This window comes from Mizuhopecten yessoensis, unplaced genomic scaffold, assembly GCF_002113885.1.
Source record: "Mizuhopecten yessoensis strain PY_sf001 unplaced genomic scaffold, ASM211388v2 scaffold1457, whole genome shotgun sequence".
Classification (NCBI taxonomy): domain Eukaryota; kingdom Metazoa; phylum Mollusca; class Bivalvia; order Pectinida; family Pectinidae; genus Mizuhopecten; species Mizuhopecten yessoensis.
The window spans coordinates 27,466-54,538 of NW_018404056.1; the positions used below are offsets into that span (position 1 = coordinate 27,466).

The 27,073-nt window shown below is 38.7% G+C and overlaps 1 protein-coding gene and 1 long non-coding RNA gene across 4 annotated transcripts in view; both read left to right on the forward strand.

Annotated features, from left to right (window-relative positions):
• Positions 1 to 1,654: 1,654 nt before the first annotated feature.
• On the forward strand, positions 1,655 to 6,197 carry LOC110462398. Its single transcript, XR_002464275.1, has 2 exons — positions 1,655 to 1,767; positions 1,888 to 6,197. It is a non-coding gene; the product is annotated as an uncharacterized LOC110462398 (long non-coding RNA).
• An 8,509-nt stretch (positions 6,198 to 14,706) lies between these two features.
• The window catches only part of LOC110462405 (wings apart-like protein homolog), a 35,313-nt gene continuing 22,946 nt past the window's right edge, over positions 14,707 to 27,073 (forward strand). The window contains exons 1-8 of one of the 3 annotated variants that reach the window (XM_021516357.1): positions 14,707 to 14,814; positions 15,256 to 17,096; positions 17,368 to 17,448; positions 19,322 to 19,507; positions 19,901 to 20,037; positions 20,613 to 20,724; positions 21,482 to 21,730; positions 23,901 to 24,012. In XM_021516357.1, the coding sequence (XP_021372032.1) occupies positions 15,273 to 17,096; positions 17,368 to 17,448; positions 19,322 to 19,507; positions 19,901 to 20,037; positions 20,613 to 20,724; positions 21,482 to 21,730; positions 23,901 to 24,012 (2,701 nt within the window). In that variant the 5' untranslated portion in view covers positions 14,707 to 14,814; positions 15,256 to 15,272. The remainder of the gene's footprint in view (positions 14,815 to 15,255; positions 17,097 to 17,367; positions 17,449 to 19,321; positions 19,508 to 19,900; positions 20,038 to 20,612; positions 20,725 to 21,481; positions 21,731 to 23,900; positions 24,013 to 27,073) is intronic. The other 2 variants (XM_021516362.1, XM_021516370.1) reach the window with 2 other exon arrangements.

Consider the following 27,073-nt stretch of genomic DNA (forward strand, 5'->3'; position numbering starts at 1 on the left):
TACAAAGTGGTCAGATAGAGGACACAGATAGGTCTGGTAAAGGACATCTAGAGGTCAAGTAAAGGGTACAAAGTGGTCAGATAGAGGACACAGATAGGTCTGGTAAAGGACATCTAGAGGTCAAGTAAAGGGTACAGAGAGGTCAGATAGAGGACATAGATAGGTCTGGTAAAGGACATCTAGAGGTCAAGTAAGGAGCACAAAGAGGTCTCAGAGAGTAAAGTTAGAGGACACAGATAGGTCTGCTAAAGGACATCTAGAGGTCAAGTAAGGAGCACAGAGAGGTAAGATAGAGGACACAGATAGGTCTAGTAAAGGACATCTAGAGGTCAAGTAAAGGGTACAAAGAGGTAAGTTACAGGACAAAAATAGGTCTGGTAAAGGACATCTAAAGGTCAAGTAAATGGCACAGAGAGGTAAGATAAAGGACACAGATAGGTCTCAGAGAGGTAAGTTAGAGGACACAGATAGGTCTGGAAAAGGACATCTAGAGGTCAAGTAAAGGGTACAGAGAGGTCAGTTAGAGGACACAGATAGGTCTGGTAAAGGACATCTAGAGGGCAAGTAAAGGGCACAGAGAGGTAAGTTAGAGGACACGGATAGGTCTCAGAGAGGAAAGTTAGAGGACACAGATAGGTCTGCTAAAGGATATCTAGAGGTCAAGTAACTAAAGGGTACAGAGAGGTCAGTTAGAGGACACAGATAGGTGTGGTAAAGGACATCTAGAGGTCAAGTAAAGGGTACAGAGAGGTTAGTTAGAGGACACAGAAAGGTCTGGTAAAGGACATCTAGAGGTCAAGTAAAGGGCACAGAGAGGTCAGTTAGAGGGTAAAGATAGCTCAGATAAAAATCAGTAAGGTAAAGGACAAAGAAATATAAGGACAAAAAGAGAGGTTAGGTAGAGAAAAGTTTGGGCAAAAAGATATTAGTAAAGGCAAAGAGAGGTTGGGCAAAAGTGATCTGTTAGGGAAAAGATAGATGAGACCGTGAGAAAAAGAGATGATTGAAATTATACAGCCAGGTGTAGTAGTGATGAGAGTAAAGAGTAAGGTCACATGGAGGTGAGTGAGAGGGTAAGAGGAGTGGTTTGTTATTTCATTTGTTAACATTTTATTTTCATTTTTATTTGTATTTGTTTCAGACAAAGAATTAACGATCATACAGCTGGACTGAGACGACCCAGAACCTACAAAACTACTTGCTCACTTCCGTCTGTGATATGTTTGAATGATATTGTTAAAGTACCAAACGTTAACATCAGCCTCTCTATCAGTAAGGTCAGCCTCTCTATTAGTAAGGTCAGCCTCTCTATCAGTAACGTCAGCCTCTCTATCAGTAAGGTCAGCCTCTCTATCAGTAACGTCAGTCTCTCTATCCGTAACGTCAGCCTCTCTATCAGTAAGGTCAGCCTCTCTATCAGTACACATGTTGTGGGCATCATGACAACCGGGAAAAGGTTAGCAATTAATAGGTACAGAGCCAATAAAATCTCACATCAATTTTTTTAAACATTCCAGGTCGGCACCACATTCCTGATAGGTTGTCACTACTTATCTGATCTGATAGGTTGTCACCACTTACCTGATAGGTTGGCATCACTTACCTGATCTGATAGGTTGTCACCACTTACCTGATCTGATAGGTTGTCACCACTTACCTAATATGTTGTCACCACTTACCTGATAGGTTGGCATCACTTACCTGATCTGATAGGTTGTCACCACTTATCTGATCTGATAGGTTGTCACCACTTACCTGATCTGATAGGTTGCCACAGCTTACCTGATAAGTTGGCATCACTTACCTGATCTGATAGGTTGTCACCACTGATCTGATCTGATAGCTTGTCTCCCCTGACCTGATAGGTTGTCACAACTTACCTGATAGGTTGTCACCACTTACCTGATAGGTTGGCATCACTTACCTGATCTGATATGATGTCACCACTTACCTGATAGGTTGTCACAACTTACCTGATAGGTTGGCATCACTTACCTGATCTGAGATGTTGTCACCACTTACCTGATAGGTTGTCACAACTTACCTGATAGGTTGGCACCACTTACCTGATAGGTTGGCACCACTTACCTGATAGCTAGGTTGTCACCACTTACCTGATAGGTTGGCACCACTTACCTGATAGATTGGCACCACTTACCTGATAGCTAGGTTGGCACCACTTACCTGATAGGTTGTCACAACTTACCTGATAGGTTGTCACCACTTACCTGATAGGTTGTCACCACTTACCTGATAGGTTGGCACCACTTACTTGATAGCTAGGTTGGCACCACCTACCTGATAGCTAGGTTGGCACCACTTACATTGTTGAGACATGTAAATAATTCTCCGCCGACACAGGCATGCCATTTCGATTTATATGTAAAAAATAATTTTTGCTTTTAGATTTTACAACTTTTCCTTAGAAAATAGCTGTCAGTTTAAAAAAGAAAATGTTGTTTCTTTCCACTCTGTTTCATTGAATACAAAAAATTGAAAAGAAATGTTTTACTTGATTTTCGCTAATTTTAAGTGGTAATTATTTTTCCATGTTTGTCTTTAATATATTTACCCACATGTCATCCTGCTTTGTGAAAGTATAGCTGGGAGTGGTCAGCATCATTGCTGTGTTGGGTAGATACATAGAATAAAGCTGTAACAGTAAAATTGACAGAAGTTTGTGTACTTCTGACGGAGTATGATTGTGTACTTTATGAGCAAGTATGCTTGTTAACTTCTGACGGAGTATGATTGTGTACTTTATGAGCAAGTATGCTTGTTAACTTCTGAGGGAATATGATTGGGGCTTAGAAGAAATTAACAAAACTAAATAGTATGAAGCTGAATGTGTCTTCAGACCTGGAGCTGAAGATATCTTTTGACTAAAAAGTCTGAAACTGTATGTGTCTTCAGACCTGGAGCTGAAGGTATCTTTTGACTAAATAGTCTGAAGCTGTATGTGTCTTCTGACTGGAGCTGAAGGTATCTTTTGACTAAATAGTCTGAAACTGTATGAATCTTCAGACCTGGAGCTGAAGGTATCTTTTGACTAAATAGTCTGAAGCTGTATGTGTCTTCAGACTGGAGTTGAAGATATTTTTTGACTAAATAGTATGAAGCTGTATGTGTCTTCCGACCTGGAGCTGAAGGTATCTTTTGACTCAATAGTCTGAAGCTGTATGTGTCTTTAGACTGGAGCTGAAGATATCTTTTGACTAAATAGTATGAAGCTGTATGTGTCTTCAGACCTGGAGCTGAAGGTATCTTTTGACTAAATAGTCTGAAGTTGTATGTGTCTTCAGACTGGAGCTGAAGGAGTCTTTTGACTAAATAGTCTGAAGCTGTATGTGTCTTCAGACTGGAGTTGAAGATATCTTTTGACTAAATAGTATGAAGCTGTATGTGTCTTCAGACCTGGAGCTGAAGGTATCTTTTGACTCAATAGTCTGAAGCTGTATGTGTCTTTAGACTGGAGCTGAAGATATCTTTTGACTAAATAGTATGAAGCTGAATGTGTCTTCAGACCTGGAGCTGAAGGTATCTTTTGACTAAATAGTCTGAAGTTGTATGTGTCTTCTGACTGGAGCTGAATGAGTCTTTTGACTAAATAGTCTGAAGCTGTATGTGTCTTCTGACTGGAGTTGAAGATATCTTTTGACTAAATAGTCTAAAGCTGAATGTGTCTTTAGACCTGGAGCTGAGGTATCTTTTGACTAAATAGTCTGAAACTGAATGTGTCTTCTGACTGGAGCTGAAGGTATCTTTTGACTAAATAGTCTGAAACTGAATGTGTCTTCTGACTGGAGCTGAAGGTATCTTTTGACTAAATAGTATGAAGCTGTATGTGTCTTCTGACTGGAGTTGAAGATATCTTTTGACTAAATAGTCTGAAGTTGTATGTGTCTTCAGACTGGAGCTTAAGGTATCTTTTGACTAAATAGTCTGAAGTTGTATGTGTCTTCTGACTGAAGCTGAAGGAATCTTTTGACTAAATAGTATGAAGCTGAATGTGTCTTCAGACCTGGAGCTGAAGGTATCTTTTGACTAAATAGTCTGAAGCTGTATGTGTCTTCTGACTGGAGTTGAAGATATCTTTTGACTAAATAGTATGAAGCTGAATGTGTCTTCAGACCTGGAGCTGAAGGTATCTTTTGACTAAATAGTCTGAAGCTGTATGTGTCTTCTGACTGGAGTTGAAGATATCTTTTGACTAAATAGTATGAAGCTGAATGTGTCTTCAGACCTGGAGCTGAAGGTATCTTTTGACTAAATAGTCTGAAGCTGTATGTGTCTTCTGACTGGAGTTGAAGATATCTTTTGACTAAATAGTATGAAGCTGAATGTGTCTTCAGACCTGGAGCTGAAGGTATCTTTTGACTAAATAGTCTGAAGCTGTATGTGTCTTCTGACTGGAGTTGAAGATATCTTTTGACTAAATAGTCTAAAGCTGAATGTGTCTTCAGACCTGGAGCTGAAGGAATCTGTTGACACGATTGTGATTTGTCGGCTCATGAAGCCTATTTATTTGTTGTTTTTGTTTTTCGATTTTTTCATGGAATAAAAACTTTCGTGATTTTAAATTTATTATGAATTGTGCACCATGGGATGATTTTAGTCTTTCCTATTGCCCTTAATCGTGAAAAATGTAAATTGAATATCGAATAATGTTTGACAACTTTTAGAAATAGATACACTGTTCAGTTGTAGGTATGAGGTAGATAAGTGTACACAATTTTAGTGTAGTGGTCCAACATACTGGATTGATCCAGACTGAAGATACAACTCAAGATCTCTTGTTTAACTCGTTGTCCTTCGTGAGATATACAAGGCAGGGTATTGTCATAATTTCAGTTTGTGATAAGAGTATTTCATTTAGGTTAAGATGATTTTTGTAAACAATTACGTTAAATTTAAAAGTGATTTGATCAAGATCGTTTGAGAGATTAAAATCTATTCTAGACTCATTTGTTGAACTTGAATTTCTCCTTTATTGCCATAGATATGTAACTGTGACCTTATGAGAAATTAGTGTTATGCTGATATGGAAGAAGTGTGAGGATTTACATTAAAAATAAATTGGAAAAAAAAAATGAAACACTCCTCGGACATTGTCAATGTCTTTGAAGGGTGAGAGGGGCTGTTTTATCATCTCCAGGTAATGACACAAGAAATGAGTCCTATTTATTGATGATTACTGAATCTTAATGGGGTGGTTTAATGGAATAGTTGCAGTAAAATTGATAGTTCTGCTAATATGTATTAGCTATATATATCATTGTTTGGTATTTTTCCTGATTTAAGAGTGAGCGCTGAACTGTTATAAAGGTTAAGTTTATATTTGTAGTCCGCTGCTGTAACTTACTGAGCAGCTCTGCCTTATGATCCTCTCATTCTAGGCATGTGCGAGTAAACATGTCAATCAGCCTTACCAAGAATGTGTGTAACTCTATTTGGTGAGATGTGTATAACTGTGTATCATTGTGTCTCTGTGACAAAACTTTGGTAGGGTGTGAACGCTTGTTGATACAAATATTCTGTCTATGTCATTGGTCGGTTTATGGGAGCTTACAAATTGGCCGTGAATGTAAAAACTGGATTAATATTGTAGTGAATTAAGTAGTGTTAGGATAACTAAGTGTTTTTAGAGTGTTGAAATATTAGATGATATCAAATTTGGGTTTCTGATCAGATGATATCAAATTTGAGTTTCTGATCAGATGATATCAAATTTGAATTTCTGACCAGATGATATCAAATTTGAATTTCTGACCAGATGATATCAAATTTGAGATTTTGACCAGATGATATGGAATTTGAGTTTCTGACCAGATGATATCAAATTTGAGTTTCTGATCAGATGATATCGAGTTTGAGTTTCTGACCAGATGATATCAAATTTGAGTTTCTGTTCAGATGATATCGAATTTGAGTTTCTGACCAGATCTGGTGTTGAATGTAACTCACAATTTTTGCTTTCAATGAAAGTGAAAAATGTGAGTTACATGAAATTCATGTACATTTTATGTATCTGTGTAACGCTTTGGATCTAAGTAGTTATTAGAGTGATTAATTGGACATATTACCATTAAAAACTGTAAATTTCACCCATTGATCTTATACTTTTTAATACATAGATATATTTTTCTTATTCAAGACTAGACTTTTGAAATAAAATCCACATCCATTAAACATGCAAATGGACAATTGTTTTTGTACTTTCTATAGAGATTTTCTTTTTTATATGCACGTTAACATGTTGTAACATGTTTTTCCAATGTATGTGGCTACCAGAGATGCTAGGTGAGAGACACTCAGTTATCCCCCTTGAATGTTTACAAACGATTATGTGGGATAGATGTTTATGAAGTATTGTGTGGGATAGTCCTATTCTTTGTTTCTAACCTGATCTGTAAATACTTTTAACAAACGATTATGTGGGATAGATGTTTATGAAGTATTGTGTGGGATAGACCTATTCTTTGTTTCTAACCTGATCTGTAAATACTTCTAACAAACCATTTCATTATCAGTGTTATGGCATAATTGATGATTGCATATTTATTTTCTGAAAATATTGGTTTTGAGAGGTAGGTAAAATTTGTATGAGTATAAATGTGTGGATTTCAGGTTTCAGTGTCACATGTGTTATACTTATATTATATAATCAGTAGAGACATATAGGAGCTCAAGTTAATTATTTACTGTAGTGACATATATACTGGACTATATCCAGAAACACATACTGTGTGTCTCTGATGTATCCAATGTTTATAACAGGACTTTGATAGCCAGATTCAAGTGTGTGTAGAAAAATTAATATTATCCATCTTATTAACAAACCTATAAATACAAAAGTTTATAAATTGGTTCCAAGGAGCTTCTTACATGTCAATATCAAGTCTCTTCTTGTTATGAATCAAAATTGAAAATCAAATAAGAAGAGTGTGATGGGCCATCTTATTGAATGTTTGATAAGCATCAAAGTCATATCTTCTTCTTTGCATGCTACAACTAGGGTCTTTATGTGCATGTAGGTGAAATTTTACTGGTGTAACAGGACACAGGATGAGTCTATTTCGATATAGGTGAAACAGGACTCGGGATGAGTCTATTTCGATATAGGTGAAACAGTACACAGGATGAGTCTATTTCGATATAGGTGAAACGGGACTCGGGATGAGTCTATTTCGATATAGGTGAAACGGGACTCGGGATGAGTCTATTTCGATATAGGTGAAACAAGACACAGGATGAGTCTATTTCGATATAGGTGAAACAAGACACAGGATGAGTCTATTTCGATATAGGTGAAACAGGACTCAGGATGAGTCTATTTCGATATAGGTGAAACGGGACTCGGGATGAGTCTATTTCGATATAGGTGAAACAAGACACAGGATGAGTCTATTTCGATATAGGTGAAACAGGACACAGGATGAGTCTATTTCGATATAGGTGAAACAGTGATGAGTCTACTTGTGTAAAGTTAAACAGGTTTTACTTGTGCCCCGGCCAGTAAGATGACTATACTAACTTTCAGTTAATCAAATGACTATATAAATGATGTGGAACATGAAAGGTATTTCACATATATGTTGGCTTAATATTGTAAATTTATTGAAGGTTCAGAACGTCTTCTATATCGGTAAAATAATGTATTGTCAGCCCCTGGTCAGACGTGATAGATAACCAGTATTCAGACTGTTGTTAAGTCCATTCCAATTACTGAAATACATAATGTAATCCCGGGGGTAGTTCCATTACATATGTAAACCCTTTGAGCTAGTCCCGGGAGTAGTTCCAGTTCCAGGGGTAATTCCATTACATATGTAAACCCTCCAAGCTAGTCCCGGGAGTAGTTCCAGTTCCAGGGGTAGTTCCATTACATATGTAAACCCTCTGAGCTAGTCCCGGGAGTAGTTCCAGTTCCAGGGGTAATTCCATTACATATGTACACCCTCCAAGCTAGTCCCGGGAGTAGTTCCCGTTCCAGGGGTAATTCCATTATATATGTAAACCCTCCGAGCTAGGCCCGGGAGTAGTTCCAGTTCCGGGGGTAGTTCCATTACATATCTTAACCCTCCAATCTAGTCCTGGGAGTAGTTCCAGTTCAAGGGGTAGTTCCATTACATATGTAAACCCTCCAAGCTAGTCCCGGGAGTAGTTCCAGTTCCGGGGGTAGTTCCATTACATATCTTAACCCTCCAAGCTAGTCCTGGGAGTAGTTCCAGTTCAAGGGGTAGTTCCATTACATATGTAAACCCTCCAAGCTAGTCCCGGGAGTAGTTCCAGTTCCGGGGGTAGTTCCATTACATATCTTAACCCTCCAATCTAGTCCTGGGAGTAGTTCCAGTTCAAGGGGTAGTTCCAATACATATGTAAACCCTCCGAGCTAGTCCCGGGAGTAGTTCCAGTTCCGGGGGTAGTTCCATTACATATGTAAACCCTCCAAGCTAGTCCCGGGAGTAGTTCCAGTTCCAGGGGTAGTTCCAATACATATGTAAACCCTCCGAGCTAGTCCCGGGAGTAGTTCCAGTTCCGGGGGTAGTTCCAATACATATGTAAACCTTCCAAGCTAGTCCCGGGAGTAGTTCCAGTTCCGGGGGTAGTTCCATTACATGTGTTAACCCTCCGAGCTAGTCCCGGGAGTAGTTCCAGTTCCGGGGTAGGTCCATTACATATGTAAACCCTCCGAGCTAGTACCGGGAATAGTTCCAGTTCCGGGGTAGTTCCATTACATATGTAAACCCTCTGAGCTAGTCTCGGGAGAAGTGCCAGCCAGTTCCGGGGGTAGTTCCAATACGTGTGTAAACCCTCCGAGCTAGTCCCGGGAGTAGTTCCAGTTCCGGGGGTAGTTTCATTACGTGTGTAAACCCTCCGAGCTAGTCCCGGGAGTAGTTCCAGTTCCGGGGGTAGTTCCATTACGTATGTAAACCCTCCGAGCTAGTCCCGGGAATAGTTCCAGTTCCAGGGATAGTTCCAATACATATGTAAACCCTCCGAGCTAGTCCCGGGAATAGTTCCAGTTCCAGGGGTAGTTCCATTACGTATGTAAACCCTCCGATCTAGTCCTGGGAGTAGTTTCATAATGTATGTGCCTTTTACCTGTAACGTGTCATATTTTACCTGGTGAAGCATTTTTGGGCAAATTAAATAGATAAACATTGTAGAAACAATTTGTTTGTTTTCTGTCGCCTTATCTACATGCGTGTTTTCTGTCGCCTTATCTAAATGCGTGTTTTCTGTCGCCTTATCTAAATGCGTGTTTTCTGTCGCTTTATCTAAATGCGTGTTTTCTGTCGCCTTATTTAAATGCGTGTTTTCTGTCGCTTTATCTAAATGCGTGTTTTCTGTCGCCTTATCTAAATGCGTGTTTTCTGTCGCTTTATCTAAATGCGTGTTTTCTGTCGCCTTATTTAAATGCGTGTTTTCTGTCGCTTTATCTAAATGCGTGTTTTCTGTCGCCTTATCTAAATGCGTGTTTTCTGTCGCTTTATCTAAATGCGTGTTTTCTGTCGCCTTATCTAAATGCGTGTTTTCTGTCGCTTTATCTAAATGCGTGTTTTCTGTCGCCTTATCTAAATGCGTGTTTTCTGTCGCCTTATGCGTGAAGTTCAATTCAATACCGTCCAACCCACAGAGGGTCCTTATCGAAGACAACTTACTAGACGCTACAACACGGCAAATTAAGACATTTTCTATATAAGATATCTAGTAAAAAAAATCAGAAACCGCAATCCTCCTCACCATTAACAAAACTATGAACATATGATGAGTATCGAGCCTATATCAAAATGTCTAACTCACACACTTTCATAGTAGCTACAGATCACCGTCAACACTCCTAACAGACACTGGAACATTCATGGACACAAGTGTAAAACAACTATATACATATGTGAAGCCTTCAGCCTATCACACACAGACTTGCCAAATAGCAGCACTATTCCTGGCAAAACAGACACATGCTTACACGAACACCAAACAGATCTATGGAGAACAGATCATATACCTCACCCACACAAACCTACCCTCTCACGACCCCTATACGCAGACCAAAGACCTCACCAACACAAACCGACCCTCCCACGACACCATATACATAGATCCTAGACCTCACCCTCCCAATACACCATATACAGACCCTAGACCTCGCCCACACACACACTCCGACGACACCATATACAGACCCTAGACATCACCCACACAAACCCACCCTCCCACGACACCACATACACAGATCCTAGACATCACCCACACAAACCCACCCTCCCACGGCACCTTATACAGACCCTAGACATCACCCACACAAACCCGTTCCCCCACGACACCATATAGGGCTGCAGAGACTGTAAATGATAGAATGAAGACTGCAGAGATTGTAGATGACAAAAGGAAGGATGTACAGGTTGTAGATAAAGAAGTAAGACTGTAGGTAATAGAATGAAGGCTGGAGAGATTGTAGAGGAAAGAAGGAAGGCTGCAGAGATTGTAGAGTATATAAGGAAGGTTGCAGAGAATGTAGATGACAGAAGGAAGGCTGCAGAGGTTGTAGTTGACAGAAGGAATGTTGCAGAGATTGAAGATGACAGAAGGAAGGCTGCAGAGATTGTTAATGACAGAAAGAAGGCTGCAGAGATTGGTGATGACAGGAGGAAGGCTGCAGAGATTGGTGATGACAGAAGGAAGGCTGCAGAGATTGGTGATGACAGAAGGAAGGCTGCAAAGATTGGTATTTAGAAAAGGAAAGCTGCAGAGATTGGTGATGACAGAAGGAAGGCTGCAGAGATTGGTGAGGACAGAAGGAAGGCTGTAGAGATTGGTGATGACAGAAGGAAGGCTGTAAAGATTGTTGATTATAGAATGAAGGCTGCATAGACTATTAATGACAGAAGGAAGGCTGCAGAGAATGTAGGTAATAGAATGAAGGCTGCAGAGACTGTTATTTATAGAAGGAAGGCTGCAGAGATTGGTGATGACAGAAGGAAGGCTGCAGAGATTGTAGATAAAGAAGGAAGGCTGCAGAGATTGTAGATACAGAAGTAAGGCTGCAAAGACTGTAGGTAAAAGTAGGAAGGCTTCAGCGATTGTAGATAAAGAAGGAAGGCTGCAAAGATTGTTGATTTAAGAAGGAAGGCTGCAGAGATTGAAGATGACACAAGGAAGGCTTCAGAGACTGAAGATGACAGAAGGAAGGCTGCAGAGATTGTAGATGACAGAAGGAAGGCTGTAGAGATTGAAGATAACGGAATGAAGGCTGCAAAGATTGCTGATTATAGAAGGAATGCTGCAGAGATTGAAGATGACAGAAGGAAGGCGACAGAGATTGTAGATGACAGAAAGGAATGCTGCAGAGATTGAAGATGACAGAATTAAAGCTGCATAGATTGTTGATGATAGAAGGAAGGCTGCAAAGATTGTAGATGACAGATGGAATGCTGCAGATATTGAAAATGACGAAATAAAGGCTGCAAAGATTGTAGAAGACAGAAGGAAGGCTGCAGAGATTGTAGAGGACAGAGGGAAGGCTGCAGAGATTGTAGATAAAGAAGGAAGGTTGCAGATATTGTAGATGACAGACGGAAGGCTGCAGAGATTGTAGATAAAGGAGGAAGGCTGCAGAGATTGTTGATGATAGAAGGAAGGCTGCAGAGATTATAGATGACAGAAGGAAGACTGCAGAGATTGTAGATAAAGAAGGAAGGCTGCAGAGATTGTAGATAAAGAAGGAAGGCTGCAGAGATTGTAGATGGCAGAGGGAAGGCTGCAGAGATTGTAGATAAAGAAGGAAGGCTACAGAGATTGTTGATGACAGAAAGAAGGCTGCAGAGAATGTAAGTGATAGAAGGAAGGCTGCAGATATTGTAGATAAAGAAGGAAGGCTGCAGAGATTGTAGATGACGGAATGAAGGCTGCAGGGATTGTTTATAACAGAAGGAAGGCTGCAGAGAATGTAGATAAAGAAGGAAGGCTGCAGAGATTGAAGATGACGGAATGAAGGCTGCAAAGATTGTTGATTTTAGAAGGAAGGCTGCCGAGATTGAAGATGACATAAGGAAGGCTACAGAGATTGAAGATGACGGAACGAAGGCTGCAAAGATTGAAGATGATAGAAGGAAGGCTGCAAAGATTGTAGATGACAAAAGGAATGCTGCAGAGATTGTAGATAAAGAAGGAAGGCTGCAGAGATTGAAGATGACGGAATGAAGGCTGCAAAGATTGTAGATGACAGAAGGAAGGCTGCAGAGATTGTAGATGACAGAGGGAAGGCTGCAGAGATTGTAGATAAAGAAGGAAGGCTGCAGAGAATGTAAGTGATAGAAGGAAGGCTGCAGAGATTGTTTGATAAAGAAGGAAGGCTGCAGAGATTGTAGATGACAGAGGGAAGGCTGCAGAGATCGTAGATAAAGAAGGAAGGCTGCAGAGATTGTAGATAAAGAAGGAAGGCTGCAGAGATTGTAGATGACAGAGGGAAGGCTGCAGAGATCGTAGATAAAGAAGGAAGGCTGCAGAGATTGTAGATAAAGAAGGAAGGCTGCAGAGATTGTAGATGACAGAGGGAAGGCTGCAGAGATCGTAGATAAGGAAGGAAGGCTGCAGAGATTGTAGATAAAGAAGGAAGGCTGCAGATATTGTAGATGACAGAGGGAAGGCAGCAGAGATTGTTGAAAAGGAAGGAAGGCTGCAGAGATTGTAGAGGACAGAGGGAAGGCTGTAGAGATTGTAGATAAAGAAAGAAGGCTGCCGAGATCTTTAGATAAAGAAGGAAGGCTGCAGAGATTGTAGATGACAGAGGGAAGGCTGCAGAGATTGTAGATAAAGAAGGAAGGCTGCAGAGATTGTAGATGACAGAGGGAAGGCTGCAGAGATTGTAGATAAAGAAGGAAGGCTGCAGAGAATGTAAGTGATAGAAGGAAGGCTGCAGAGATTGTTTGATAAAGAAGGAAGGCTGCAGAGATTGTAGATGACAGAGGGAAGGCTGCAGAGATCGTAGATAAAGAAGGAAGGCTGCAGAGATTGTAGATAAAGAAGGAAGGCTGCAGAGATTGTAGATGACAGATGGAAGGCTGCATAGATTGTAGATAAAGGAGAAGGTTGCAGAGATTGTAGAGGACAGAGGGAAGGCTGCAGAGATTGTAGATAAAGAAGGAAGGCTGCAGAGATTTTTAGATAAAGAAGGAGGGCTGCAGGGATTGTAGATGACAGAGGGAAGGCTGCAGAGATTGAAGATAACGGAATGAAGGCTGCAGATATTGTTTATAACAGAAGGAAGGCTGCAGAGATTGTAGAGGATAGAAGGAAGGCTGCAGAGTTTGCAGATAAAGAAGGAAGGCTGCAGAGATTGTAGATAAATAAGGAAGGCTGCAGAGATTGTAGATGACAGATGGAAGGCTGCATAGATTGCTTATGATAGAAAGACGGCTGCAGAGATTGAAGGTGACAGAATGAAGGCTGCAGAGACTGAAGATAACAGAAGGAAGGCTGCAGAGAATATAGATGACAGAAGGAAGGCTACAGAGATTGTTGATTATAGAAAGAAGGCTTCAGAGACTGAAGATGACAGAAGGAAGGCTACAGAGAATGTAGATGACAGAGAGAAGGCTACAGAGATTTAGGTGACAGAAGGAAGGCTGAAGAGACTGTAGATGACAGAAGTTAAGCTGCAGAGATTATAGATGACAGAAGGAAGGCTGCAGAGATTATATATGACAGAAGGAAGGCTGCAGAGATTATAGATGACATAAGGAAGGCCGACGAGACTGTAGATGACAGAAAGTAAGTACAGAGATTTAAGATGGGCGAAGGAAGGCTGCACAGACTTTTAAGGGTAAAACATGTATAAAGAATTACGTGGACATTGGGACACTCCGCTTACTTTTTTGAACATCAGTATTTATAAAGCGATGAATGGAAACTCGCTAATATATATATAATGAAGGAACAAGTGCATCTTGGTGAAGATTGATGTGATATTTTTCTTTTGTCAAACTGGTGGCATACCTTATTATTCGAACATTATTTTCCAAGTTTTAGTTTCCGCTGGCTTTTCTGCGTTTCTTGATAGAGAGTATCAAAAGCATTCATCAAAGTTATTTAACGTCAGGCTATTGAATTATGCTATTCTCGACAAAAAGGAATTTTGGTTTCCTCATTACATGTAAACACACAAATTGATATATACACATTTTTTATTTTTTTTGTATTAATAAAATAATAGATAAAAATGTCTTTGCGTCATTTGTTAAATAAAATACAGCAAAAACTCAGAAGAGCAATTCCTACAGCAGAAAACATTTAAACACTCACTCTTTTATTTGAAACGTTTAATCTTCTAACACAAGTATACGGTTAAATATTGTTAATATTTAAGTATTTCGAGTATCAACAATATTAAAGTTAGGGATATGACCTCGGGAAACTCGATCAGAAGAAATTAACAAAACTATACTTTTCCGAATGATTCGGAATGTAATGGCAGGTCATTCTTTAATAGATAAAAAATGATAACAGCAGATGAAATGGAAATTATTACATAAAGCTTGTTTGTCGTGTATGATTCAATATATTTCATTTATTAATTTCCTATAAGCATTAGTGTATGGTCTAAGGGAAGTAATTTGTCCTATCTACGAGGAGTTATCTTCCTTTACAAACTACGAAACAAGGCCTCAATATTGGTGAATAGTACAGCATCGAATCGCGTTGTACGCATGCGCACTTGCCTATTTTGCCTTCAACCACGAAAAATGGCGCTTATCCGTAGGTTGCATCGATAGCGGTGGAAAATAAACTGCTTATGTGGGAAGAGTTCAGGTATGATATATGTATTGACCGGTTAATTTTAGTAGGAAATATATATGGTGTCAGAAAAGCTGTCGAATATCATGTTGGTTTGTTGTGATAACATATACCGGACAATGTTGTTGTAAAACCTGAATCTATCGGAAGTATAAACAAACGCATTTTGTTGTCGGTTTGTGAGTTTGTGTACGAATATTGTAGTAACATATTCACGGCCCTTGTTAAATTGTATAGTGCATTGTGTTTGACATACGTTAGCTATTATAAAATAATAATGATTTGTCCTAGTTAATGGCGGGTCTTGTCGACAAATATTTACTGGGAATCTATTGTTTGTTCCCGAAATGCCGCATGTGTTCGCATTCGTCAGTACGCATATCGGTTTGGTTGTTCTGGAAAACACATTCGTCGCTACAGATGTGTGCTAATGGTTTTAATTTTCCTCGGTTTCAGTTTCTGTGGAATCCATTATGGCGAGCAAATATGCAGTCAAAACCTATAGCCGATCCTATGGTAGGGAGACTGCTGCTAGCAAGGCCTTTGATGAAATAGTGACCAACAAGTCTGGAGCTCAGAACATGCCAATTAAAACAGCAAACACAAAATGGGGTAAAACACAATTCAGTAGAGTCAGAGATGAGGATCCTTTTCAAACCACGTGTAAGAAAGTTAAGTCAGAGGTTGAGACCGAGGATCCATTCTCTTTTGGATCTGATGAAAGTGAAACTGCAAGACAGAAAATGGTCAAAGAAGAACCCCCTACTAGCTCACACGCCGCAGGTTTGGGACGACCAGCTATCCCTAATATGAAGGTCATCAAATCACATTCTTACACACCTGAAAAAAATAAGAACGAACCAGAGGCACGAAATCTTGATAGTCAACCTACATTTAAGAGACCAGTAAGGACCTATTCTCGTGCTGCTAAAAAACAGAATGTTGACAATACAAAACAGTTATCAATAGACCAGTTTGCAAAACCAGTCTCTAATGATGAAGATGATGACATGCCAGTACTTGAGCCGGAGGGTTCTGCCGCTGCAGATCCATATGCATCACATTCCAGTAGTTATGCAGTCATTGAATCTTCAGATGACTCTGAGGAAAAGCCAGACCCTTACTCACAGTATGATGAAGACGAAGAGGAAGAAGGGGCTCCCCATCTGTTGAATGAGCAACGTCTCACTTATAGCAGGCATTCAAAGATGGCTGCATTTTCTGGAATTGTTTCTAGCTCCCCTAAAACACATCTGCTACAATCTGATGATGAAGAGAATCCAAAGGCAACTGTTCTGAACTTCCGAAGCCATTTTATGGACCCAGCAGTTTACAGTAGATTTAATTATGTTCCACGTCCAGAGGACCCAGTAGGAAGACTTAACAACAGTAAAGTTCTTCAAAAAAGTGAAATAAAACATGGTAAAGGATCAACACTTATTGTGATCTGCTCCCCTAAGCCACCAACGGGTGAAAGTAAGACAAAACTTTACCACCAGAAAACAGTCAGAGAGCCTTACTCACGAGATAATGCTGAAACAACTGCAGATGATTTGCAGAATAGTGGTAATGACTCTCAAGAACTTTGTAAGGTGGAAGAATCTGGAACCGATACTTCAAACTTTGAGTTTTCAGAAGAAAGTAGTGCTTCTACTCCAAGCTTGGAGGAACACACCTCTGCCACAAATGAAAATGACAACCCAGTTAAAATACAGTACTCGTCCAGGAAAGGTGTTAAACGGGGACGAGATACTTCTGACAAATCAGTTAGGTATAATAAATTCTTCAGGTCAAGAAATTCAGCAGCAATGAATGAAGAAAATGATTCCAAGAAAATCAGTTCTAGTCCAGAGGAGCAGCAGACAGGGCTTGATGACAATAATCAGGAAAATGACCATGAGCAAAACACTGCTCCCAAAGAACATCCAGTTCATGTCAAGGCCAATAAAAAGAAGCAGGACATTTCAACATCATTTGGTTTTGATGAAGATGGAGAATCCCAACCGAGTCTAGAAAGTTCAGAGAAGTCTGAAGGTGATCCTTCAGCTCCTCAGTCCATGGAAGTTGGTGAGGATGCTGAGCAGACCATGCAACAGAGTGAGGGCAGTCAGTCGGAGGAGGAAGAGATGGACAGCTCTCAGAACACACAAGAACTCAGTCAGACATCAGCTGATTCGCAGGAGGCAGAACCTCCCAAACTGACCAAGGCCAAGACAGTTCGTGTCAGAGAAAAGAAAATCTTCAAATCCAAAAACAAAGGAGATGTGCAAAAGAAAATGTTGCAAAGTCCCAAAAAGGTATTACAAAGTTTTTTTATTGTGTTATGATTAGGGATAATGCTAGTCTTTCAAAATGGTGTTTCATATAGTTAGGTTTTGCACAATTTTTTCCACATGTGAATACGAGACAAAATTGTAAAAAAAAAAGGGGGGGGGGCTCTTGCATATTTTTGTTGATTAGATACACCAATGAGGTTAAAACGACCACTAATTATATTCAGTAATGAGAATAAATTTAAGATGAGAACAACTTCTTGCAGTAACTGTTGATTTTGTCTATTTATTTCAGTCTCCATCGAAGGCCGTGTACAATGTCCGTTCCTGGCAAGAAGACTTTGATGAAGAGGAAAGGGTAACATTTATCAAAAATGTGCATAGTGCTTCTTTTATTTTGCTTTATTTGCTTAGTTTTTAAAGTTATCAGTCTTCAATATCGAAATTTGTGGGTTTTTTAAACCAGTGTTATTTTAATCTTGGAAGCAAAATTTTATCTTTTATTTCACCTTAATTTTGATAATTTCTTCTTACAAAATATCATCTCGTATTGCCTTTCTCACATAACCCAGTAAGTTAGTTCAATCATGTAGATATCTATTAGCTTTTTCCAGGAAGCTTTGTTATATATATTATTTTCTAGTACAGTGAAACCCCACCTCCTCGAACTTGGTTAACTCTAATACCCCTCATTAGTCGAACAGTTTGTTAGGTCCCGACCAGTTAGTACATATTCTTTGTAAAGTAACTTCGGAAAAGTCGAACCATATTCCTTGAACAAAAATTTGTCCCCGACTCTTCATGGTCATAGTATTACTCCTAACTATTCATTGACTAGTTGTGACCTGTCACGTCTGACACGATATTTTACCTGTGTATCACATCGGTACTGCTGTCAACATGTCCCGAGGCGCAGGCTGCGGTCCCCGCTAAATTAGAGGATTAACAGCAGTATCATTAAGTAACTGTACCGTTACCCTGTTGTAACTACATAATCAGTCTGTGTGCATATTTATTTTTTCCAGACAATGTTTTTGCAGAAGTGGTAATTCACTGGGTGTGTAAAACCATGTCGGCATGGAAATATTAAGCAGAAATCACATAGATGATTCTTGACCAACTTAAAAGATATTCAAACTTGAATACGTCAATAATTTTGATGTCGTCATCAATCAACATTATGATATCAAGGATTCAAGATTTAATTCATTTTAAAATGATCGAAAATTTCTTCTCGTTTTGATATTTTGTAAAATTAACGTAGGCGATTACAGTATGGCGGACTATGTCAAAACGACAAGTACATTGCACATGCAGATTTTTTATTTTATTTACTTTCTTAATACCGGTGGCTTTATGTTTTCATTGTTAAGCTATTTCAAATCTTATTCAACGCTTTCATCTTGATTAAACTTTTATTTTTTCTTCTATCATCTACTATCTGCGATATTTGCAGTGCTTGTATTGTCTGTTGTCCCACCTGACCAAAAAATGACGATGTTGGTTGAACCTCGGTTCGTCGAATACCATGTATTCTTTGAACTATTGATTTCGACCCTACAAGTTCGAGTTAGCTGGGTTTTACTGTATATAAACCTTGTTAAATGGGAATCGTGAGCTCATTTTCTATGGAAATTGATATTAAAATTTTCTCAAATAAATGCTTGTGGCCTAGCCTGTTGTACTAGTAGTTGCATGTTGAATGAAACCTATTACTTCCTTATTTTAATATTTTTGTATTGATATGTGTGTTGCATTAATATGAACATTCCTTTATTTTGTTTCAATATTTTAAAAGAAACAGTGTACCAATAATAAAATATGTATATTATAGATTCTATGTGATGCTTTTAACTTGAAAAAGTTCAACTTTTTCCTACCTCATTAACCAAAATACAAGTTAACAGGACAAATCTTGCACAAAGATTTATGTAGGGAAATCATACTTGATATTCAAGTATATCATTCATATGGTCAAGGAGTTTGTCACTTACAAAAATGGGTCACAGCAACCTATATTTTGTATAGAATTTTTTGAAAATGTAGGGGTGCAGGGTATCTTTAAAGTTTTAAATCACATTAGATTGTTAACAAATATCAAATAAGAGCAAGGCTTCATTAATAGACAGAGTATGTTGTAACAGGATGTTAACCTGTACAATGAATCCTTAACTCACATCATCAAGATTACGACAACAGGAAGCCCATGACCGATGAATTATTTATTTATTGGAAATGTTTACTTACAGAACAAGAATAAGGATGATGCATCTGGGCCACCCAAGCTTGTGCCAATCCCTAAAATGGCCCCCAAGTTTGAAGAGCCAGGAGAGCGCCCAAATGAGCCTCCCAAGTTGTCAAGGGCAGTGCACTGGCCGGACAGGCTAGGGGATGAAGCGTATACCTCTGTACACGTCTCCAAAGAACACAAGGAGGTACAGGGGGCTTACAGCTGTGTATTGTCCTTTAAGGGTCTACTAAATACAGCATTAGCATGTCAAATTGATGCTGAAATATTTTTTCGCAAGATTTTTATTGCCAATGCCGAAGCTTGAAAGGATTTGATAAACTGACTTTTTGAACAACATATTTTTACATGGTTTGAATGAGCCATTATGTCCTCACATGGCAGACAATATCCTGTATTTTTGTTATTTGTCTATTTTTCATTCATTCAAAATATAAAGGCAACAACAGTGTGGTATGAAAAAGTGTCTGGGTGACTATCAACAGATAGAAATGGAACATGTTTAAGATTATATGTAAATAATGATATGTTTAAGATTATATGTAAATAATGATACTAAGTAATATTCCTCTTGTTACAGTTGTTCACAGTGGTAAAGAATGTGAAGCAGGCTCACGAGTGTCAGGAATATGGGGAGACTCAGGAGTTCTCCGACGACGTCGAGTACCTACTGGCTGGACTCCAGGAAGGACAACCCATGTCCACACGCTGCCTTAGGTACTGCTTTTGAATTATCAACTATTAAACAGCTTGGTAGATTTACTGTAAAATAATATTCACAGTTTTTACAACTACAGTATTCACTATGTTGTGGTTTTATGCATGATTCTTCAATAAAATCAGGGATCGACACTAATACTAGTCCTGGACTAGTAGATTTCAGACAGGACAAGTGAATCATCTAACCTAACTGGTCCTTTGGACTTGTGAAAAAGATGATTATAAACTAAGAATATTCCTTTGTAAAACTGCTTCAAATACGATATATTGCATGATAATTGTCAAAATTCTTCCTTGTCAAGAAATCTGGGACTAGTTAGTTTGACAAAGGACTAGTAAATTATCTATTCAACTAGTCCTGTGGACTACCAAGCAAAACAAGTTAATGTCTAACCCTGATAATTCATTCATGTTGTGAAGGTTATGTTTTCTGGTGCTTGTACACAAATAAGAAAGATTTGGAACTTAAAGTAGAGTTGTGTATGTTTGTGCACTGCTATATAGGACTTGTCCAGTATATAAATAAGAAAGAAGATTTTGTACTTAAAGGAGTATTGTTTGTTTGATTACAGCTGTACAGGACTTGCCCAGAAATGTATTTTACCTGCATTCAGGATGCATTTGAGAGCCCATGGTACGGTAGCCAAGATCTTCTGTTCCCTCCAAGATGCCTGCACTGATCCTGTGAGTCTACAGAGCGGACTTTTAATAACTTTTTAGCTCATCTGTACCCGAGGACCTATGAATTTATGCAGTTCAACGTCATCTGTCAGTCTGTTAACTTTCCTTAAAAACACTAAAGATCCATAGCACCTGGGCAAATTTTGACTAAATCGGGGTCATGATTGGGCCAAGGGGACTTGATATTGTATAGACAGAGAGTGTGGTCCTGTTCCCCTTAGGGCAGAGGGAAGGGCCTGGTCAGGGTACTAACAATCCTTCGGCGTCTGTATAAATGAAGGGATTTTTACCAAATTATTAAAGGGGCTGACAATTCAAGTGCAGTGAAACCCCACTTACTCAAACTTGAATTACCCCTGTTCCTCGAAAAGTTTGCTTTGGCCTGAACGTAATCTTATATATTCTTTGTAAACTAACCTTGGATTATTCGAACTGCCACTGCTCGAATACCCTGTGTTCCTCAAACTCTGATTTATCCCCGACCACTCAAAACCTTAGTATTTAACCTATCCATTCGTCCAACAGGTAGTCACCCATCTGTATCGAAAATAAGGTAAGCCATTGACATGCCTCGAGGCACAGGTTGCGTTCCACGCTTATTGTGTTTATACAGGTGTCGGCCAAACATCAGATATTTAGAGGATAAACAGCATTATCATCCAATTTCTTGTCTAGCTTAGGTAAAAAGTAGGAATAGATTGGTGCTTCCAGACAGTTTGTCTTGTTCACTTTCAGTTATCATGTTCTGTTTCTCTTGCAGAGTCTCGCCCTATGCACAGCTCTGTTGATGTTTATGCTAAGTCGTGATCGTCTGAACATGGATCTGGATGGAGAGAGTCTGGACCTGATGCTCAAGTTGTTGGGTGTTGATAACCAAGAGCAGCTCAGTGCCACTATAACAGCCTCAGGGAAGCGTGCACTCAATCGTAACCGTGACCGTGTCGGCGCAGTGTACGAGCAGCTACAGCAGGAGTGCGGTACTAAACTGCCAGACCTGGAGAGTATCTCTGTAAGTGGAACTTACAGCCATGCCCTAGGAAACTGTACAGTTGGTGTAAGATCGGTAGATCTTCTATTAACTAAAAGATATGATAAAGTATTCATCATAAAAATCACTTCGAGGATTCCTTAATATAGTAGAAACTGACATCATGTGCATGTAATTACATTATAATTACACTACAAACACATAACATAATTATACTTAAAACACCCATCAAACACATAACATGATTATACTTAAAACACCCATCAAACACATAACATAATTATACTTCAAACACCCATCAAACACATAATTATACTTAAAACACCCATCAAACACATAACATAATTATACTTCAAACACCCATCAAACACATAATTATACTTAAAACACCCATCAAACACATAACATAATTATACTTCAAACACCCATCAAACACATAATTATACTTAAAACACCCATCAAACACATAACATAATTATACTTCAAACACCCATCAAACACATAATTATACTTAAAACACCCATCAAACACATAACATAATTATACTTCAAACACCCATCAAACACATAATTATACTTAAAACACCCATCAAACACATAACATAATTATACTTCAAACACCCATCAAACACATAATTATACTTAAAACACCCATCAAACACATAACATAATTATACTTCAAACACCCATCAAACACATAATTATACTTAAAACACCCATCAAACACATAACATAATTATACTTCAAACACCCATCAAACACATAATTATACTTAAAACACCCATCAAACACATAACATAATTATACTTCAAACACCCATCAAACACATAACTATACTTCAAACACCCATCAAACACATAACATAATTATACTTCAAACACCCATCAAACACATAACATAATTAAACTTAAAACACCCATCAAACACATAACATAATTATACTTCAAACACCCATCAAACACATAACATATTTATGCTTCAAACACCCATCAAACACATAACATAATTATACTTCAACAAAAAATGAAGAAAGATTGAGTAATATCTTCCCAATTTCAATCAATATAATGATACATTTTCTAAATCCATGTAGGAACAGGCAGTTGTAAAGTTTAGGTCGGGAAAACATGGTATGTCATGTGATCAGAAATCAGATTAGACAGAATGTGTATATCGTTTCATTTACAATTGTATTTACACAGCCTTAAGATTTATACATCTAAGAGGTTGTTTCAGAATTAAGTTAGGAATTAACACCTGCATCTACGACAATGTTTATTGCAATTTTACACTACCAAACACTTCACCATTACCTAACCATAAAAAATGCCATGCACTCAAAGCCATTAATAAACAATTATTGTTACACCTCAAGTGAATTTCTAGCTATTTGATTGGTTGGGAGAAAATTAAACAAAAATCTCTGTCACACTCCGAAAATACATTGGTTTTAAGGGGCGCGGGTTAGTGATATTGCCAAGAGACAGTGAAAAATATCACATGCGCGAAAAATGTGCGTTCACCGCTTCGTTTCCCCACCGTGATGGTCACAAGAATGTTTGACTGCAACAGATAATTTTATGAAGCGCCGGTGCGATAGCGATTGTTAACAGCAGATTATCAACAAACAAGATGTCATTATCGAGGTTTGCTGCCGTTTCTGAGCTACAAAGACTTTTGGTGTAACAAAATAGATATGACATTCATTAGCAGGCAACAGTGAATATTGTCAACCCTCAAAAAACCATTGTCACCCGAGGTGATGGTTTTCTCGGGTTGACAATATTCACTGTCACCTGCTAATGAATGTCATATTTATATAATGTCCACCATTAAAATGTCATGAGAATGTGCAATATTAAGGGTGTGATTAATGGAGAACTAATAAAAATGAATTAATGGGCATCAAATAGGCATATTAATGGCCATGATTTTATGTGCTTGGTTATGTGATGGTCTTTAATGTTTAAAAAAACCTGTTAATGGTCATCAAATAACCTTTAAATGGCACAATGTTAATTCCCATTAATGCTTTACTGAATTTAATGGGCAAAGTTAATGGGAAGCTTAAAAAAACCAAACAGATTATGTTGTCATGATATTCAGAATTGGCTTATGATGCCAGGATAAGGGTAAACTGTATGTGATTTAAAGCTTTGACTTGTTATTGATGTGAATGACTTGTTTTCTAGACTGGTAACCTGGCCATGGAGTCCCTGTTGAGCCTAACATCAAGAAGGGCTGGTGAATGGTTTAAAGAGGAGCTTCGGACACTTGGTGCTTTGGATCATATTGTAGATACAGGTAGTAGATTAATGAATAACAAGTGGAAGTACAGAAAACTGTACCTCATTCTATTAGAAGTGTATTGTTCTTATTGGATATTTGTAAATACATTAAAATAATGTATCTAAAACCGACACAGTACAATTAATTACCCAATCATACATTATTCCCTTAATTCCGTTCAGGACACCAGGCTTCCTCAATCATCATCCATTTGAGTTTGTTCCCCACTACATTCTGTAGATTTAGCTTCCCCAGTCTGGCGAAGACAGTCTTGTGCCAGGTGGTCTTAGGCTACCCAGGTTTCTGTCTCCCAGGTAATGTCTATCGGTTGTTACCTTCGGGATGCATTTCTGATCTATCCTAAAAAAATCAGTTGAGCCTTTGCTATTTGGTTTCGACCACAATGTCAAATGTTTGTTAGTCTATTTAGTTCTTTATCAGATAGGAGTTTTGGGCTAGAAGATGAAACAGATCCTCTGGCGACATTTGTTGTGAACAGATTCTTTTTTCATCATGTCCACTTTAGAGACATGCCAGTGTTGTAATCATACAGCAGGACTCATTTTACATTACTATTGTAAAACCTTGGTCTCCAGACTGTACTGGTTGGATTTCGTGTTGGTCTAAGTCAGATTATGGGGCTGATCAGTTTTTGCTTTAATGCCATTTTATTCCCCATTGTCTATGCTGATCACACTTCCAAATTAATTGAAGTCCTTCACAACTTTACATTACTTTGGTATTGGCTTTGTCAATGTCAAACCAGTCTTATAAACATTATAACAGTCAATTCTGTTGAAATAAGGATGATTAGTTAAAAGAGCTTCCTCATTTGAGGCCCCTTAATTTGTTGACATTAGTTTGTCCCAGGATCGAATTGTTGGTCACCAGGAATGGGATGGTATAAATGATACAACCTTCTCCAATCAAAGTCTTCCTGTGTGTTGCTTGATCAAACTGCATTCATCTTGGTTATGGCTTTATTATGGTGACAGTATTCTATGGGACTCCATGTGAAGGTTATGGCTTTATTATGGTGACAGTATTCTATGGGACTCCATGTGAAGGTTATGGCTTTATTATGGTGACAGTATTCTATGGGACTCCATGTGAAGGTTATGGCTTTATTATGGTGACAGTATTCTATGGGACTCCATGTGAAGGTTATGGCTTTATTATGGTGACAGTATTCTATGGGACTCCATGTGAAGGTTATGGCTTTATTATGGTGACAGTATTCTATGGGACTCCATGTGAAAGTAGTGTACTCCATAGTTTGTCGTGATGCTCACTGTCAAAAGCTTTTAAAAGGTCAATAAAGCTATTAGAGAAGGGAACTTGCCATTTCAGGTACTGTGTGATTGTATTTCTCAATGACAATATTGAGTAGATCTATCCTCTCCCTTCTCTGTTTTTGCCCCTTCCCCCAGGTAACATGTTCTCTGCCGATGACGACTTCGGGATATATAGAGGATTTATGGCACTACATTTGTCACCAATCTGCAGAACACCAGTTTTCATGAATAACTTTACAATGAGGCCTTTCATCTTCTCTCAGACAATAGTGTTATTTGTCTAGGAAGACTTGAGGGAGTCGGCAAGACATTAAGATGTTGTGTTGAAGCCAGTCTTCAATCTGTGTGGATTGAATCGGGACAAAGGGACCAGAAGGTTTATGTTGTTGTCTTTATCCTTGACATTAGAAAAGGGAAGAGTGTTTTCACTTGATGACAACTCATCAGCTCCCTCTGTGTGCTACTCTCCTTCTGTGGCCAGACCCTGTACATATCCCATTTTGTTCCTCCTGGCACTCCTCTTCTGTCTTTGGTCAAACATATATCTTTCTATTGGAATTGGTTGCTGCTACAAGATGGTTTTCATTGTTGAGTTCTTGTAGACACTGACATTGAGTGGTCACTCCATTGATGATCACATTTAGGTCATGTTTTCTGATATTTCCCAGCACTTAAATTATTTGAAATATTGCTGTATTTAGGTCCCTGGGTTCAGCCGTTGTAATACTCTTGCAGAAAGAGATACAATCACCATTCCGTAATATTTTATACATACACACATACAAGGATTCCCCCACATACTGACTACTACTGTATCATACATACTAGTAGTCCCTGTCCTAAATATTGATCACCGTTCGTACTTCAGAATGACCATAGCTCTCAGGTACCCACTGATCAAAATCATATCATGTTGAGAACAGAATGAATCATACTGTAGCTGATCATACCAAAACAGTTCAGTGTTTAAGTTTCCAAATGTTTATATATTGTCAATCAGGTACATTTCATTTGGCAGGTTATCTGTATTGAACTATTTGATGCTGTCCTACAAATAATTATTATCCTTTTTAGGTCACACGAGCTTTGCTCAAGTGACCTATTCTAATCACTTTCCGTCCGTCGTGCATAAACTTTTTACATTTTCAACTTCTTCTCAAGAACCAGTGGATGGATTTTTTTCAAACTTGGTCAGAATCATCCTTGGTAGATGAGGCTACAAAATTGTAAGTTTGGGATTCCCACCCCAACCCCTGGGGCCAGGGCGGGGCCCGAAAGGGAAAATTAACCATTTTTTCAAAAATCTTCTTCTCCAGACTCAGAGGTACTACAGTCATTTTCTCTGCATGGAAAGAAAGATCATCAGGGGCTTTACTTAAATTATTAATTTCAGCCCCGAGCTAGCCGTTCTCCCTTGGGGAGGGGATAAAGTTTACTATAATTTATATAGGGAAATAACACTTTTGGGTATATTTGGACAACTTTCTGTAGGAAATTATTTTTACTTGGTGAGAATTATCCTTGGAGAAAGATGGTTTCAAATTGAAAAATTGAGGTTCCTACCACAACTCCTGGGGCCAGGGCTGGGCCCCAAAGGGAAAATTAACCAATTTTTCAAAAATCTTCTTCTCCAGACTCAGAGGTACTACAGTCATTTTCTCTGCATGGAAAGAAAGATCATCAGGGGCTTTACTTAAATTATTAATTTCAGCCCCGAGCTAGCCGTTCTCCCTTGGGGAGGGGATAAAGTTTACTATAATTTATATAGGGAAATAACACTT